At 32.3% G+C, this 18,301-nt stretch overlaps 1 protein-coding gene across 4 annotated transcripts in view; it reads left to right on the forward strand.

Moving 5' to 3' along the window:
- Positions 1 to 18,301, forward strand: part of ELAVL2 (ELAV like RNA binding protein 2) — a 178,668-nt gene that overhangs the window by 69,753 nt on the left and 90,614 nt on the right. For 2 of the 4 annotated variants that reach the window (XM_051961689.1, XM_051961697.1), the window contains exons 1-2: positions 5,363 to 5,434; positions 8,210 to 8,453. In XM_051961689.1, the coding sequence (XP_051817649.1) occupies positions 5,363 to 5,434; positions 8,210 to 8,453 (316 nt within the window). Of the gene's footprint in view, positions 1 to 5,362; positions 5,435 to 8,209; positions 8,454 to 18,301 lie in introns of those variants that run through there. The other 2 variants (XM_051961673.1, XM_051961681.1) reach the window with 1 other exon arrangement.

The raw sequence follows: 18,301 nt of genomic DNA on the forward strand, positions 1-18,301 counted from the left end.
AGACCCCAGTTTTTGGGATAAGAACTCACTATTTGACAAAAATTTCTGAGAAAATTAGAAATTAGTATGGTAGAAACCAGGCATTGACCCACACTTAACACCATATAACAAGATAAGGTCAAAATGGGTTCATGACCTACGCATAAAGAATGAGATTATAAATAAATTGGAAGAGCATAGGATAGTTTATCTCTCAGACCTGTGGAAGAGGAAGGAATTTATGACCAAAGAAGAACTAGAGATCATTATTGATCACAAAATAGAAAAATTTGATTATATCAAATTGAAAAGTTTTTATACAAACAAAAATAATGCAGACAAGCTTAGAAGGGAAGCAATAAACTGGGAAAACATTTTTCCAGTCAAAGGTTCTGGTAAAGGCCTCATTTCCAAAGTATATAGATAATCGACTCTAATTATAAGAAATCAAGTCATTCTCCAATTGATATGGTCAAAGGATATGAACAGACAATTTTCAGACGAAGAAATTGAAACTATTTCTAGCCATATGAAAAGATGCTCCATTAATTAATTAATTATTAATTATTACTCAGAGAAATGCAAATTAAGACAACTCTGAGATACCACTACACACCTGTCAGACTGGCTAGAATTAGCAGGGAAAAATAATGATGAATGTTGGAGGGGATGCGGGAAAACTGGGACACTGATGCATTGTTGGTGGAGTTGTGCACGAATCCAACCATTCTGGAGAGCAATCTGGAATTATGCCCCCAAAGTTATCAAATTGTGCATCCCTTTGATCCAGCAGTGGTACTACTGGGCTTATATCTCAAAGAGATTTTAAAGAAGGCAAAGGGTTGCAAGAATGTTTGTGGTGGCCCTCTTTGTAGTGGCCAGAAACTGGAAACTGAGTGGATGCCCATCAATTGGAGAATGGCTGAATAAATTGTGGCATATGAATGTTATGGAATATTATTGTTCGGTAAGAAATGACCAATAGGATGATTTCCGAAAGGCCTGGAGAGACTTTCAGGAACTGATGCTGAGTGAAATGAGCAGGACCAGGACATCATTATATACTTCAACAACAATACTTGATGATGATCAATTCTGGTGGTCGTGGACATCTCTAGCAATGAGATGAACCAAATCAGTTCCAATAGAGCAGTAATGAATTGAACCAGCTACACCCAGCAAAAGAACTCTGGGAGATGACTAAGAACCATTACATAGAATTCCCAATCCCTCTATTTTTGTCCACCTGCATTTTTGATTTCCTTTATAGGCTAACTGTACAATCTTTCAGAATCTGATTCTTTTTGTACAGCAAAATAATTGTTTGGACATGTATACAATAAAAGTATACTTTATACATTTATTTTATACTCTTACATATTTAATTTATACTTTAACATAATTAATATATATTAGTCTACTTGTCATTTGGGGGAAGGAGGGGAAAAATTATAACAAAAGGTTTGGCAGTTGTCAATGCTGTAAAATTACTCATGCATATAACTTGTAAATAAAAAGCTATAATTAAAAAAAAGACATAGTTCTCAAAATATTTTTCAAAAAATAAATTTGTCAGCCCTAGGTAAGACCTCCTCTTACATTAAGTCCAAGGAGACAATCATGTAAACTCCTAATTAGTAATGAAGGAAAATGCTTTTTTATATGTCTATGTTCTCAGTGGCTATATGCAAAAAGTTTTTAAAAAAAAACATTTAAAAAACCCATTTTAAAAGAGCAAGGTCAAGAGAATTTAGCCTTGACCATGGAGGGGAGAAACATCCAGTCTCTAAAATCTGATAAACTTTTATTAACTTGTGTATTATATTTTGAATAAAACATTATAAATATGAAAAAAAATAAAAAAAAGAAATTAGATAGGAATTTGGGGGGCATTTTGTGAAAGCTATGGATGACACAGAGGCTATGACCAAATACTTAACTCAGATTTTACAGTAAAGTATTATAAAAACCCCATAATAGAAAAAGGAAAAAGTCATACTTCTTCTTTGGCATGAAGAGAAGGTAAAAAAAAAATTTATTCAAATTTTCCAGATTTTGGGAATGCCATGTCCTTAGCCCTTCACCACGTGGAAGGGGTAGCTATATTATTTTGGGAGTCCTACTTTGTGTTCTAATGCTTTACTAGCTATGATACTTATGATAGGTCACTTAATTTTTATAGGCTGAAGCTTCTTCTTGTGAAAAGTAAAATATTTAGACATAGAATCTATACAGTTCTTTTATCTTTCTTTTTTTTCCATTGGACAAAGTAGGTTATCCATTAGCATTTTCCCAGCTCAGTCTACACTAGTGCTTTGTATGAAAATGTTTGAGGGAGAGATAAAAGGATGTAGAAGCCTTGGTTTCTCCCTCTCCAAAAAATTCACACACACACACACACACACACTTTACAAAGGGAATACTTTTTTCAGCAAAATTTTTTTCAACGTTTTAATGGTAATAAACAGGTGAGGTCAGAAACTAAAATCTTAATCTGATAACCATATCATGTGAATGTAAGAAAGCTAGAATGATTTCAAATACAATTCCAATGATAGAACTAGTACCTGTAGCTAGTTATCTAAGGACTAGTTTAGTTGAACTCTGAACTGTTTACCAACTTTAGTATTGACTGCCAGGTTTTTTTTTTCTCTTCTTTATGACAACAAAAATTAAAGTCCATCTATTAAAGTGTAAGGGGACATTTTTATTTTCTTAAGAATATAATTCTTGCATTCATGTACCTACTTACTTAAAACATTTAAATATAAATTCAAAATACAGCTGTTCTTTCTAGCAAAGAATTTTAGAGCCAAAGAAGCTATATATAGCCTATTCAGTAAAGTTGCTGATGGTAGATTCAGAAGAATGAAATCTCATGTCCTTTAGTGAAGGGGGGACAGAGCTTTGCATTTTTAGTAACTTAGAATTTTTGCTCAGAATAAAAGTAAGACTCATGTGAGCAATTTATTTATAACTTCCAATAAAGGTACAAGTCTAACTAGATCAGAAAGACTGATGTGCATAAAATGTATAAGTGCAGAAAAATTATTTTTTTACAGCCTTCATATGATGCAATGGAATTACTATTTTGTATATATTGACCCTTCCAAAAGAGGTGTGACAAAATTGGCTCATTAATTTTTATCTCCTGTGGAATGGGATTTGGAGTACTTAATCTGATTCTATTTCATGGTTTCCCGAAACTTACTGTCAAATAATTAGGTTTTTAAACTTCTATTGGTATTTTGGTTATGTATGAAAACTTGAAAGAATTTTAAGTATAGATCTTTCACTTATCTAACTATATGTTCTTAAAGTAATTACCTTTACTAAGGCCCAGTTTCCTTAATCCTCAAAGTGGTCTATCTGACAGAGTTGTTGTCAAGGTCAAGTAAAATGTTAATGTAAATATATTTTATAAATCATAAATCACTAAGCAAATATAAAGTGGCATTATTAACTTGGAGTTGGAATTTTTGTTCTATTCTTCTGGATATCATATCAGTATGTGCCTAATAGGCAGCCAAATACCATTAATGCTTGCTTTATCACGTTATGTATATAATTAGTATTTTCTTTTTTGTTTATTTTGTTTTTTTTGCTGAAGCAGTTGGGGTTAAGTGACTTGCTCAGGGTCATACAACTACAGCTAGGAAGTGTTAAGTGTCTGAGGTTGGATTTGAACTCAGGTACTCCTGATTTTAGGGCTGGTGCTTTATCCACTATATCACCTAGCTGTCCCTTATAATTAGTATTTTCTACAGTTTTTTTTTAAAAACATGTTCAGGCTTTAATTTGTTTTGTGTGCCATGAAATCAGACATATTTCTCTGAAGGTATGAGTTTAGTAGGGAAAGAACATGCTAAAAATTATTTATGATATCCCTTATAGCTATATAAAACATAAAAATAAGGTGCCTCTGGGGAAATTTCCCCTACCATCTTATTTCCTCTATAATACCTAGAGACATAAAGAGTGGCCTGGAGCATTAGAGAGTTAAGTGACTTGCCCAGTGTCAAATAAGCAATTTGTGTGAGAGGGTGGGCTTAAACCAAAAACCACCTGATTTTAAGGTCAACTATCTACTATGCCAGATTGCTTCTCAATAAAACATACATGAAAAAAATTCCCATATTTCCAAGGGAAAATGGGTTTTAAAAATTATCTTAGTTAAAAAAAAAAAATCCAATGGAGATGTTAAATTAGAGTAGTATAGCAGTGGTAAAAGTGTGTGTGTGTGTGTGTGTGTGTGTGATGTGTACACTCTCAGGCTATAGTTTTTCATCAGATATGTATTTAAACTAATATATGTTCTAAATATGTGTGTGCCTATGTGTTGAAAAGTCATGCTCTGTGCTCATACATATCAAGGAAGTTTGTGGTCCTGATGTATGTGATGTCAGGGCACTTTGGGCTAACCCCTTGTGTTCCTAAGTTATTGTTTCTGTATTATAAGTCAAAAGTGGGCCTACTTTAAAACAGCTGGGTGACCAAAAGAGATTAGAATTGGAATTTTGTGTCAATATTGTGGCTCTGTTTAGTATCTGGGAAAGTTGTAGTAAGTTGTAAAATGACTCATTAACTGTATTAGAGACTCTAATTTCCAATTGTGCTGGGTTTGTAATTTACATATTAAAAAATTATCACTTGGTATTATCAGGAACAAAGCTGATATCCAATTCAAACATCATGCTAAACATTCCTATTTTTTGGTCCAGTTATTCCAATTGAAAGATGCTGATTTTACTGTGTCTTGTTTTATGTGAATAATTTTCAGTGAATTTTTTTTTTAAATCAGTTTGATTATAGTGGTTGAATGTCTTCACAGAGTTTCAGTTCACTTTTAATTTTAAGACCCAGGACAAAAAGATTGTTGTCTAACAACAATACAACTCCTTCCCATTTGAAACCCTTTCGATATTTGGGAGAGAAGTGTAAGAGCTTTTAAGAATGTTTTACAGAACTTTATAAAACTTTATAAAACTGTATGACCAACCACTTTCATCACTGTGAAGTTAAATCATGCACATAACCTTCTCCCCCTTATAGTTTAAAAATATGAAGTATAGCACATGATATTTCTCTAGATGTTTAAGGTAGTGTGTTAGGACAACTGCCAAGCTAACTAGTTAATACTACTTTTAAATCAGGCTCTTAATTAAAAATGCTTATTTTTGTGCAAGAAAAGTACACATTAAACCAAATTTGGAAAGATTAGATTGGAATTGCCTCAAATTCAATTAAGCCACACTGCATGGACGTGCTGGGAATATAAACACAATTACTGTAAATTTGTTCAAACTGATTTGTTGCATTATCTTGGTGATCTAACATACGGTACTTTTTGTGTCCATATTGCAGACGGCAACTCCAAACTAACATGGCAATCAGACTGTGTGATGTGGCTTCTCTGCTTAGAAGTGGTTCGTGGGCAGCAGAGCCTTGGACTGGGGTCTGTGGGATTTTTCTTAAATTCTGTAGGCTATTTTTTTTTTTTAAAGCATGTTGCAGTAGTGCTGAGGCCATACCAAACACTTGAACCTTTCATTTGGCACACACTATGTATGTTCTTACATTTCAGCCCATTTTGTATGGCCTTGCTTAGGATTTTGAGCACATTGCAATTTTTAATATGATGATTAATGTAGAATCAGAACCACACTTTGTTTAACTTGTAATTAGGAATTAGGATTCAAAGAAAAGAGTGCAAAGTTTTAAACAAAAAGTTTTGGTATGGTCTGAATACTAAGTTACAGTAACTTGCATTCTGTTTCACTATGTATTTTTTTGGTTACTAAATTTTGAGGTTACCAATGATTTAAAACTTGAAATTATTTTTTAAAAAATTTCTGGTTGAAAATAATTTGCCCAATAACTACTGAACAAATTCCCATTCTGTGAACAGTTGTGTTGAACCTATCAATAGAATATGCATTATTTGTAAAATGTAGCATATTAATATTATTTTATTCTGAGCAGATGGTTCTATAGCTAAGAAATGCTGTAATTGCACAGCTTACTACAGCTGTTCATATGAATGTTGCGTTTGGATCTCATTCTTGCCACCTGAACATGAAAATAATTGTGCAATTAAGTACGGATTGTTTGTTGTCCTTGCTAAATCCTGCTAATTTCAATCAATGAATACTTTATATTTCAAATACTGTTCCAGTGAGCTTTAGACAGAATTGATCATTTGGGGCCCCATAGTTATTTCTTGTAAACTAATATAAAAATAGGAGGTGGGGTTTTTTGTTTGTTTGGGTTCTTTTTTGTTATTTTTTAAAATTGGATTTGGTTACTCTTTTTCTGAAATGCATTGTTCTGATAAGTAAAAAAGTTTTTTTTTTTTTTTTTTTTTTTTAACAGTGGTATATAAACAAAGTACTTTGGGGGAGTTTCAAACGGCATTATTGTTCTGCAAAATTGTTTAGGATTTCTTAGGAAGACTTTCCCAATTTAAGCAGATGTATTATATTTTATACTAACCCCGCCTCCCAGCATCCTTAATTAACATATTACTAACAGTAGCATCCCCTTCTCCCAAACGGTTTCAGGTGCTTCTTAATTTGTTTTGTTTTGTTTTTCTGTCCTCAACATCTTGTGAAGGAAGTATATAGAACAGATGAAAGAATTCCCTTCTTGGAGAAGAGAAAAGAAAGGTTTGGAGGTACTGAGACTTGTCCAATATCACAGCCTGGTTTCAATTTCTCTTTAACTATGCTTTTATTGATTCTAGGCCAATCCATTATTCTGTGCTGCTTCCTTTATGTCCTTAGGATATGAGTGTTTGTCTTATTTGTTGATATTCCCTTTTTTAAAAAAATAGGCTTTATAATTTAAAACTACTTTTGTCTTTCCCTTATCACTTTTCCTCTTTCCTTCGCTTATTCTTATACCTCCTTCCTGAGTTTCATTCTTTTTTTAAATAAATCATTGCAAATTAAAATCCCCAGTAATCTAGAACTTTTTTTTTTTTGAGGTTGTTTCTCTGTGGAAACTAGAGAGTTTATTGAATGTCTTTGGAGGGACCATGCTTGCAATAAAGCTTCAGATTTTAAGAACCCTAAATATTTAATCCATTTGTTTTAGGGTATCTAATGACTTTTTGAAAAACAGGAAGGGGGTTTGTTGCTCTTCTGTTATGAAGAGTTACAGGTTGAATGTTTTGAATGCTAGACTTCATTAAATTTTAGAATATTCTTAACAGTCTTGGGTCTTTGTTGGCCAACATTGACATTTGTCTAGCATATTTGAAGTTTGTTGTTGCCTCTTATTCACATTCTTTTTATAAGCATTTCTCAAGTTAGAATTGCTTGAACTTGTTATTTTAAAAAGTTGACTTGTTTTCATTGTGGGGTGGGTTTTTTTCATTACTTTTAAAAAGAAAAGTGTGTTGTATGTATGAACTATACAGTTTTACATTATCAAGCCAAAATGCCAAATTTAATTGTGTAGAGATGTTATTTTGATACTGTAGACCAGTTGCCATTAGCCTGATTTGTTTTTTTTTTCCTCTTAGCTCAAATGAGAGTGAAGAGGGTTACTAGTTTAATAAGATAGAAACAGTATTCCATAGTTTCATTCCCAGACTTTCATTAAAATGCTCTTTCACTGGCTAAATTTGACATTCATGATTTTTCTTCTTCTCAACTCATAGGCAGGATAGTTACAGGATACTGTTAATTAAAAACTTTTCAATAATGTAACCAAAACAGTACATGTTGACAAAAATGTGCATTTCCCCTTTGATTTTTAAGGTTATAGAGGTTAGTATTTAAAAGTTAAAACTCTAAGGAGTACATCCAATTCTCCTTAAGCTAGGAGGTTTTCTGCAGCACCTTATACATCAGTAGTATGAGGTTCAAATTTGTGTGCTTTAGCATAACAAAGTTGACCTGAAGTCCATGGAAATCCCAGGTAAGTAGGTCCCAGGGGACCTAAATAGAGTCAGAATGTGATAGAGAATATTTAATTTAGAAATCCCTCCTGTACTTACATGCATGCTTAGTAATGCACATATGTATGTTGTAAATAATGTATAATATTAAAAGTATATTTACATAGCTGATGGGAGAGTGTGGGTGTTGTGGCTTAGTGTACAGGCTTTATTGTAATTTTATTAGTACAAGTTGTGTTTAATGATATGTCTTTATATTCTTGATTGGAATCTCTTTTAATAGATTGTGAAATATGAATTCTGACATCTTATTTTGTATGTTTTTAGCAGGTAATTGCTGCCATGGAAACACAACTGTCTAATGGGCCAACTTGCAATAACACAGCGAATGGTCCAACCACCATAACCAACAACTGCTCATCACCAGTTGACTCTGGGAACACAGAGGACAGTAAGACTAATTTAATAGTCAACTATCTTCCTCAGAACATGACACAGGAGGAGCTGAAAAGCCTATTTGGGAGCATTGGTGAAATAGAGTCCTGTAAGCTTGTCAGAGACAAAATAACAGGTATGAACTTGCTCCCTATTGAAAAAAAAAATTTGGAGGTGGAGGACATGTCGACATTAGACTTTACCTGCTTGTAAATCATATCATGTTAAAATTTTATAGTTGATATAGTCTCTTCATTCTTGACTATCAATAGCATCAAATTCAGCAGTAACAGTTTTAACTAGGTCTTGATATTCTCCAAGACCAATGATGAAAATATGTTTAAAATTGCTGTGTCACCTAAACTTTCTTATTGAACTTAACAACAGGTTGTTTCAGAATTATTGTAGTGGAATATGAACATCTTTTTTTTTTTTTTTTTTTTTTTTTTTTTTGCAAATAGCTTTTCTTGAAGTCTTTACAATTCAGTTTTTGGTAATATATTGGCTAAAGGCTATTGAAATATTTATTTTACCTTTTTTACAAAGTAGCTGAACAATAAATATTAATTTGATTTGACTTGTAATTTTTCAGTTACCACGTTAAAAATACTACTCAACTTAATTCTGGGAAAATGCTGCATGAATGCTCTCACCTAAGACATAATTTAGCAGAAACAGATGTAGCTGTGTGCTATTTCCTTACTGAGGAGCATAGCATCCCATTTTTGTGTGTTTTTCTCTCCTATATTTTTGGGTCTTGTCATTGTTCTAGCTTAGTATTAAATGTCTTTTGCCTCCCTGAGGATTTAACTTTTTTCTCCCTATTAATTTAGGAAGAGGGATTGGTAGAGGGAAAAGGGCAAGAAAAGGATAGAATTTTGCAAATCATCAAAGAATTAACTTTTGTTTTCTCCTAACTTAAATAAAGAGCTGGAATAGCCAGATGTCCTTACCTTTTCTAGTTGAGAGTTCATGAGTATAAGGTATAAAGATCAGAAATATTAAGAGTTAAAACCATGTGTGATGGGGTAACAAGGATAAAATCCTCAAAAGTCCCCAAATTCCCAAGATTTAATTGAGTCAGTTATTTCAAATTCTCTTCAAAATTTTTACCTGAACTATTAAAAAGTATAACTTTTTTATTTTATTGTTGTAAACAATATATGTTGTAATTTTTTTGCATGTCCATCTTCCTGTGATTATATTAATAGTAAAGCAGTCAAAATGTTGGCAAAAGCAAAGAAGAATTAGAAACAGGGCAAAGGCACTACTTCATATTCCTAAAAAATGAAGAATTAATTCTCTCCCTTTCCTCATTTTTTTCGTGGATGCTCAGAAAGAAGACAAAATGATTTAAGGTATATTCATCAAAACAACTTCCTAACTTTTCCTGCCCCTGCCAAAGCAAAAGGAAATCAAAATGAATAATTTGAATGGAAAACAATAGAACATCTGAATTTCTTAAACCTGTCTATTTAAAAAAGAGAGAGAGAAAGACAACTTAAGTTTAAAATCTGACTCCTTTCTCCCTTCCTCCTGCTAGTTTGTACACATATGACAATAGCCATTGCTTACTGTTTTCATTCTATAATCTTAAGTTGCTTTCAGAATTTTTAGTTTTAGTACTATTGTCACCTGAATGCCTAGGATTCTCCTCATTGTTACAAGACGAAGAACCAGCCTATACAAGGAAGTGCTTATTTTAAAAGATACTTTTTCAAGTTGATATTTTGGGAGCCATTTAACTTCTATTAATATAGGCCATAAAAACTGGTTTTAGAAGTATTCCTGCTTTAAGCTCTGAGTAAGCTCTTTATGTATATCAAACTATATATTTATATCTACAAGTTCTTTAAATATTTAAAAAAACACACACATATACATATGTATATTCTTGAAATTCTTAATACCATATAAAATGAGTTATTAAATGGTAACCTCTTGAAGATGTTTGCTTTCTGCCAAACATTGTGACAATAGGAGTTTTGTCTCTTTTGGTGTCTCTTAGGTGAATTTTCATACTTTAGGAGAGTCATGATCCTTGTCCAAACTTTTAAAGTGGAGGGAGAGATTTAAATTACTCCTGTGACATTTTGAATATTTCCCTTTATCATTAGTACTCTTTTAATCTTCTCTTTTTTAGGGTACATATAGATGAGTTTACCTTGGAAAACTTTGGGAGGGGGGAATGAGATAGAAGTAACTTGCAACGTTGAAACAATTATTTGGGGACATTGGTAGAGGATATAGTTCACAATTTATGAATATTTTTAGAAGTATTTAGGAAATTATCCATATACAGATTATAAGCTTCCCTATAGCACGGGAGGATTCATAGTTAAAGATTTTTTCAATTTGTAAAGGAGTTTTGTTTCAAGGAGGGAAGAAAAGGGAGACATGCTTGTCTTTTATTGTAGTTTATCTTACTTTTCTCCCTCCTCATTTTATTAATATTATATATTTTATTTGATATTCTCTTAATCATAATTTTCCATTATTCAAGACATTAAACACCACCTTAAAGTTTCAGCATTATTTTGTGTAGTTTCAGTATTAAATGTATCTTGCTATGTTGGAAAACAGTTCATTAGTTTCATAGATTTAGTAAATTAACTATCATTTTTCAAAGATTATTACCATTTTCTCCAAAATAATAGCTAAAATAAGAATAGCTTTCATTATATCTATATTTACAATAGTTGTAATTATACACGATAAAAATGGTATTATAACAGCTATAATAATAATAGCTTTAATTTATATGTAATGTTTACTGTTTGCTAGACACTGTGCTTAACTCTTTACTGTTGTTATTTTGATCCTCACAACCACTTTGTCAGGTAAGTGTCATTATTAATTTTACCATTTTACAATTGAGGAAGCTGAAGTAAACAAAGACCAGAAAGAAAAAAAATGCTGTAACTGGCAATCAGTACCATGATTTACATGGCCCACATTTTGAAGTTTACTTTGTTTTATGATTTTTCATGGGAGCTATTTCTGTTCAAGTCAGGTTTACTTATAATCATTAATTCTCCAAATTTTTCCTAAAAGAAGCAGTTATCTAGAATTTGGAGGTCATCTAGTCCAACTTGTGCTGGTGTAAGAATTCTTTCCATAGCATCATTTAGGATGTGGTCATCCATCTTATTAGTCAGATGACAAAATGAAGGGCAACTTGTAATCTCTGGAGGCTGTCCTATTCCATTTCTGGGTAGTTTCATTTCTGTCTTATTTTTGGACCAATGTCTGGAACTACTACCATTGCTTTTGGTTTTGTCCTCTGGGACCAAACAGGCAAAATTTAATTTACATTAATTTCTCTTCCAAGTGAACAGTTCTCATCTACCTATCATGTTTTACGTGAATCTGCTTTTGCCCTTATGAGCAGAATATCCTCATTCCTTCAAAAGATTATTCTGTGTCCTTGTCTTGAAATTATTCTGAACAAACCTCTTGGATATTCTCCAGTTTATTAAAATCTTTCCTTAAAAAGATAGACTTTAAAAGCACCAAATACCAGGTTTATAAGTGATAGAGATAAAGAACTTAAAGTCTCAAATATAATTGGCTCCTTTTCCTGATTAATTTTAAACTTTTGAATCACAGTTTATGCTAATTTTGATTTTTATCTCCATGCTGAATTAGACTTCAAGATGAAATAGACACCTCCTGCCTTGGAGTTGAATTCCTCCATCCATACTTTGTTCTTGACTTACATTCTTTTGGTTCCAAAAATTCCTTAGTTATCTCACCAATCATAGGTATTGGATTCATTCCTTTTTAGACATTAAAATGAAATAGACTCAGTTTCAAATTCAAATAGACAGGATCACCATGCCTGCATATTGACTTAGAAAATCATGATTTAACATTATTTGTACTTTATTTTATTTTTATTTGTTTTGTTAAGCATTTCCCAATTTCACTTTAAACTGGCACTCCAGTTTAAAGTGGGCAGCAGTTTTTATACTTGTGAATTATAATATAAGAATATAAGACCTCTGGATGAGCCATAAATGATATGACATTTTTAATGACTAGTCTGAACTTTACTTCATAGCATAAGCAAAACTTTGGGGCAAGACAGTTAATTCACACTGAGAAACTTGGTATTCTTTGTTTACAAATGTGAAGAAAGTAACTCCCTGCTTTCCCCCACTCTATTCCTATTCCTAGATGCACTTAGTTCTCTGTGATATATGGTATAGAACTAATGTAAACAAATTTGATTAACCAAAAATTTTAGTTTTAGTTTTTTTGCTTTTTATTTACAAGATATATGCATGGGTAATTTTTCAGCACTGACAATTGCAAGACCTTTTGTTCCAATTTGTCCCCTCCTTACCCTCACCCTCTCCCCCAGATGTCAGGTTGACCAATACATGTTAAATATGTTAAAGTATAAGTTAAATACAATATATGTATACATATTATTTTGCTGTACAAAAAGAATTGGACTTTGAAATAGTGTACAATTAGCCTGTGAAGGAAATCAAAAATGCAAGTGGACAAACATAGAGGGATTGGGAATTCTATGAAGTGGTTCATACTCATTTCCCAGAGTTTTTTCGCTGGGTGTAGCTGGTTCAATTCATTACTGCTCTATTGGAACTGATTTGGTTCATCTCATTGTTGAAGAGGGCCACGTCCATCAGAATTGATCACCATATAGTATTGTTGTTGAAGTATATAATGATCTCCTGGTCTTGCTCATTTCACTCAGCATCAGTTCATGTAAGCAGACCAAGAGTTAAAGATAAAACTCTATTGAGTTTTATAAACATTTTCCCAAAATGTTAATGCCTAAATAATTTAAAACACTTTGCAGAATTGACACGTTTTTATTTAGGGTGAAATCTTTTCCTGGCCAATAGGCACTCTCTGGGAAAGAGGAGGATCAAGCATTATATCCCTACGCTCAATCACAAAGTCCCTCTTCTTGTTTTCCCATTTGGTGGATACTCTAGGGGGTACAATTTCCTGGTATGCCCATTACATATCCATAGATATGTTCCCCCTCATACCACATACATTGCATGACCATTAAAATGAGACTTAGCTCCTCCTGGAGAGAAGTTAATATTTATGAGCAAATTGTGCATAAGTACTTTAAGTTTACTCGAACTTAGGAGACTTAGGAGATTTAACTGTCTCCTAAGCTTGAATAGGTCAAACCAGTTACATCTGGTTTTATCTGGTCCTTCTGCTAACCGCTATTCTGATTTTATGGAGACATGCTCCCTTATATCTCTAAGTCTCTGCAAAATATAAATATAGTTATATATAAAATATAAATAAAGTCATAAAACAAACTTCCATTGCAATTAAAACTTATTTTCTCTTTCTATTATTCTTCATATAGAAAAGATTTTGAAAGCTTTTCTAATGTTTTCAAAGCCCATTTTGCACCTCCTTGAAACATTGTGGTAATATTAAATTTTCACTGGTTACCCATTCACTTCTCTGGGATGCTCATCTCTTTATGGGAGGCAATATTCTTAGTCAAGATAATTTCTGTTGAAGATAGATTAGGAATTCCCATAGTTAAGGGTAAGGTACTGTACTAGCTGATTATTTTATCTTAATGACAACCCAAAATTTTGCATGTATACATTTTGTATCTACTGAACATAAGAGCGATTGTCATTTACTTTGGTTGTATCTTTCTGGGATCAGCATGTTCAGTGATATGATAAAATAGATATTAGACACTTTTTGTTCACAAAGTAGTATATTATATGCCGAAGGAGAGTTGCATTATTTAGCTAAGACAAAATTGTCCTAAAAAGTCAGGTCACTCAAGGTATGTTCCATCTGAATTGAAAAATTCTTCAGCCTAACTTTTTTTCATTCTAGGTTTCATCTATAAGAATCTTTAAAAAATAAAGTCTAAATATTTTGACTAGGATGATTCATATAATTTGTACTAAGTAATTATATGTGATATTTATGTATTAGAAAGGTAGCTTGAACAAGTTTCCAAGTATAGCAGTTTCCTATAAGAATTTTCAAGTTATTAATAGACTTGAGTAGATTATGAAATATTTAAGTCAAATGTTTTTTCATTAAAACTTACTCTAATCATAGTTCAAAATTTTTAAAAGTTCAGTGATTTTTAACAATTGAATATTATATTGACACAGTTTAATTTTTTAAAAAAAGAATTTGAATTCTAAACACACTGATATTGAGCCATTTTGTGACTCCATAGAAGTAGAAAAATAAATAACAGTAGTGTTAATTCCATGTTTTGAAGTAGTTGGTTACTACCTAATTTTCCCTATGTTTATTATAAACTCATTGAGCCCAGAGATATTATTTTTCTTATCTCTACAGACTCCCCCTTTTTGCTTAGTGATTATTTAAATCTGGGACTAGTTACTGGCACCTATAGTAAGCCCTTAAGAAACACTTTTATCATTCCTTATTCATTTCTTAACGATTTTAACAAAGGGATGGTGAATATTTGACTAAAGGTCAAAGAAAATTTAAAAACAGGAATAATACCACTGTGGGAGTATACTACCGATTTATGTGCAGGTGAAGGAAGTAGATGTTTTTGATGCATAGCTAAACATCACATACCTAAATAGCACAAAACAAGATGTGTTAATGAAATGAGCCTGCTGTTTGTTATCAGTTTTTCTAAAAGCAGAATATTTAATAAATTCTTTAAATTCCTTGAGCCACTTAAAGAGTAGGATCTTGGATGGAAAAGGACAATAGATGTTCTAGTCAAATTCCTAATTCATATCTCAAAAAAAAGTAGTGGTAAGAAGAACTTTTACTTTACAACCGATTCTGTCCAAAAGGAGGATTTCTTTATACATGTTGTACAAAAGTGTCTCCAAATTGCCTTGCATCCCTAGGCCTTAGAAACATTTTCTTCCTAATCTACCTGTTTTTTCTTATTTTAAGGTTTTTGCCACATTAGATACTTAACTACACTCTTGAGTCACTGGGTGCTCCCATGAATGGAAACTAGATTCCAAAGTAATGATGCTAGCTTGGGGTGAGAAGGACAAGTAAGAATGGAATCTAGGATAAGAAAGAACAATAGATTTTTAAATCAAATTTCTTGTCCAACATCACAGGAGCTAGGAGGATGAAGCATAAGAAATTGTCACCTCAGATTTCACAATTCTTGATATAATTACTGAATTTATAAATTTACTAAAGCAGATTTTACAAACTTCAGAGAAAAAATTAGGTATAATCTTATACTTTATAAGGTATAAGACTTTAATAGAAAAGATCACTCAAAAAGATTGAGGGATTTTTCTAAAAATACAATCATGAACGAACCTGATAAGTTAAAAAAGGAAAGTTGGAGTCTAAAGTGACCAGCAAGGCCAAACTCAGATTTTTAAAAAAAATGTGAAAACTATAAGAGTACTTATAAGTAAGGACAAAGATTATTATGAGTTTATAAATCTTAAATCCCTGACAGACTATGGTCAAGGGAGGTTACATAGTGGCATATTGTAGCTCAACAAATATGTTTAATAATTAGAACTACCAAAAAATGGAATATATTGTCTCATGAAATTTTTTTTGATAGTTTAAACAATTATTTACGGATAATTTAAAAAGGGATTTAGTGCTTCATGTAAGAATTGGGCCAGGTACTCTTCTTAGTTCTTAAGATTCTTTAAAATAGCAATTGATAATCAATGGTGAAAAATAATTGGTTATGTCAGTGCAATTTAAAAAAAAAAATAAAAGAAAGGTAAAAAAAAAAATTAGGCACAGGCATCCCAAGGTCTCTAAGGCTTGTATTCCTTTAAATTGTGCTCTTTATATCAGCATCTCATAACTTTTGTATTTGTCAATATTTTGATAATATTTGACAATATTGTCAGCTTGTCAGCATTTTACATTGTAAAGTTTTTTAATTGTTTATTTTGATATTTTGAAAAAGCAAAGTTATTTTGTTAAAATAATCAGTGCCTGGAAAACTTTATTCATATGCCTATATTTAAAATAGAAAGAAAGTCATTGCTATTTTTCATCTCTGAGCAAATTGTTAGAAGATTTAACAGTCACATTCTGGAACATTTTCTGGAAGATTCATTAACAAGAGAAATCATTTGACTTACTGCCTTTCATACCCAGATACTTTTAGTTTATATGAGATGCTTTTGTAGGTCATGCCAACCAATAAACATTTGTGCCTTGTACAGTTGTAAACATTGGGGAAAGACAGGTAAAAGACAGTCCCTGACTGCTAGAAGCTTAGAATCTAATGGAGAAGCTTGAAATTTTATAACCTAGAAGTAGTAGAAGAGTTATGTGACCACTTATTGTTGATTCAAACCTTAACTTTTGGGGCTTGTAGATTATATGATGTTCCTATATCTGTTGTGTGACACGATTCTAAAATTTTAGATATAATATCAATAGAGGAAAGGAGTAGAATTGAAAAAATATTTGACAGGGAAAGTGAACCACTGGCAGAAGATACACATTAAATCAGGCTTTATCAGGTTTATATGCTGGGTTTTTTTAAGCTTATGCTCTTATTTGTGGTGTTTTTCCTCTTTAAAATATAATGGTTCTCTCTGGGAGCAAGTTTCTTGGGGAACTTTTCTGGAGGCAGCCTTAGTTTCAGTTAAAATCAATAATCACTCAAAATATAGCCAGCTGATTAAAATCCAAACATTTATTTTCTCCTCCCAAAATAGCCCAGTTAGTTTTCTTAGTGGCTTATCTCTCTGCTTGGTTCCAAGAGCTCTTGCAGCTTTGTCCTTTGCTTCTGCCTCTGCTTTCTTCAGCCTCCAGCCAACACAAAGGTGGAAAATGGAATGAATCTCTCTTGTCTCTGAGAGAGGGCTTCTTTCTGAACTGATTTGATGCTCCCCTCTTAAGCTTTTCAGCTGAACTCCCTTGACTGGCTCACTGAAACTCTATTTATGCTCCTTCTCCGAGAGAGTGGGATTATAGGTTTCCTCCCAGAGTGCTCTATGACCCTAAGAGTTTCAAGGGAAGTGTGAATTCACAAAGTTGCAAAGTTAACTTTGTGAATCTCCCATACTTGTGAACTCCAATGAGTAAAGGAGTGAACACAAGCATTGTTTCTATCAGTTACACTTAGTACCTTGTTTCTTCTGACCCATAACATTTCCTTGTAGCATTAGACCAATCATATTGAACCATGCTAAATTAGATAATTATTGTCTCTATCAACCTAAATGACTTAACACTTTGTAAGAATTCCAACATTTATTCACTAATAATTCTTGTCACTGCTCGTTTAACAATTGATTTTAATTTTGACTAAATAGATACCAATCTCTAATAGATCTAGAGGTGATACTACTTTGTGGAGGGGCAGAATTAAAAAAATCAGAAATACTGGAAAAGGGACACTTGTAGCTCCAGTTTATTTTATAGAAGTAAATTTGTCTTTCAGATATAATCCATATTCTTAGATTTAATGAATTAGATTCAATTAATAAATTCACCTGTTTCTCATGTACCATCTAAAAATTAAATCTTGACTGCATATGTGCTATCACACTATTTTGCTTGAGTGTTATTCTGCAGAAATAGATGATTGTTCAAGAACAAGGAAATTTGAAAAATGTTTTAAAACAAAAAGACTCAATATATGGGAATTACCTTTCTCTAGGTGTGTAGACTGTCAAGGCAAGATAAGTAAGTGAAAGTGGTGAGAACTGAAGTCTAAGGGGTGTGTGTGTGTGTGTGTGTGTGTGTGTGTGTTTGGTATCATTAGGTGAGCATTAAGAAATAATGATGATAATTGGGGGACTTACTGTTGACATTCTCTTCAGTAAGAGATCATTCATTAATTCACCTAATATACTTTAGTCCTTTCAATACTTACCTGCCTTGGCTTATGTAGTTAAATGATAAAATGTCACCTGGTTTTGTTGCAAGGAGTAAGTACATCCGTTCTCAATTCTCTTATTGTTCAGTCAAAACTTATAGAATAGACTTAGTTATAAGAATCTTCTAAAA

The sequence above is a fragment of the Antechinus flavipes genome, chromosome 1 (genome assembly GCF_016432865.1).
Source record: "Antechinus flavipes isolate AdamAnt ecotype Samford, QLD, Australia chromosome 1, AdamAnt_v2, whole genome shotgun sequence".
NCBI classification, from domain to species: domain Eukaryota; kingdom Metazoa; phylum Chordata; class Mammalia; order Dasyuromorphia; family Dasyuridae; genus Antechinus; species Antechinus flavipes.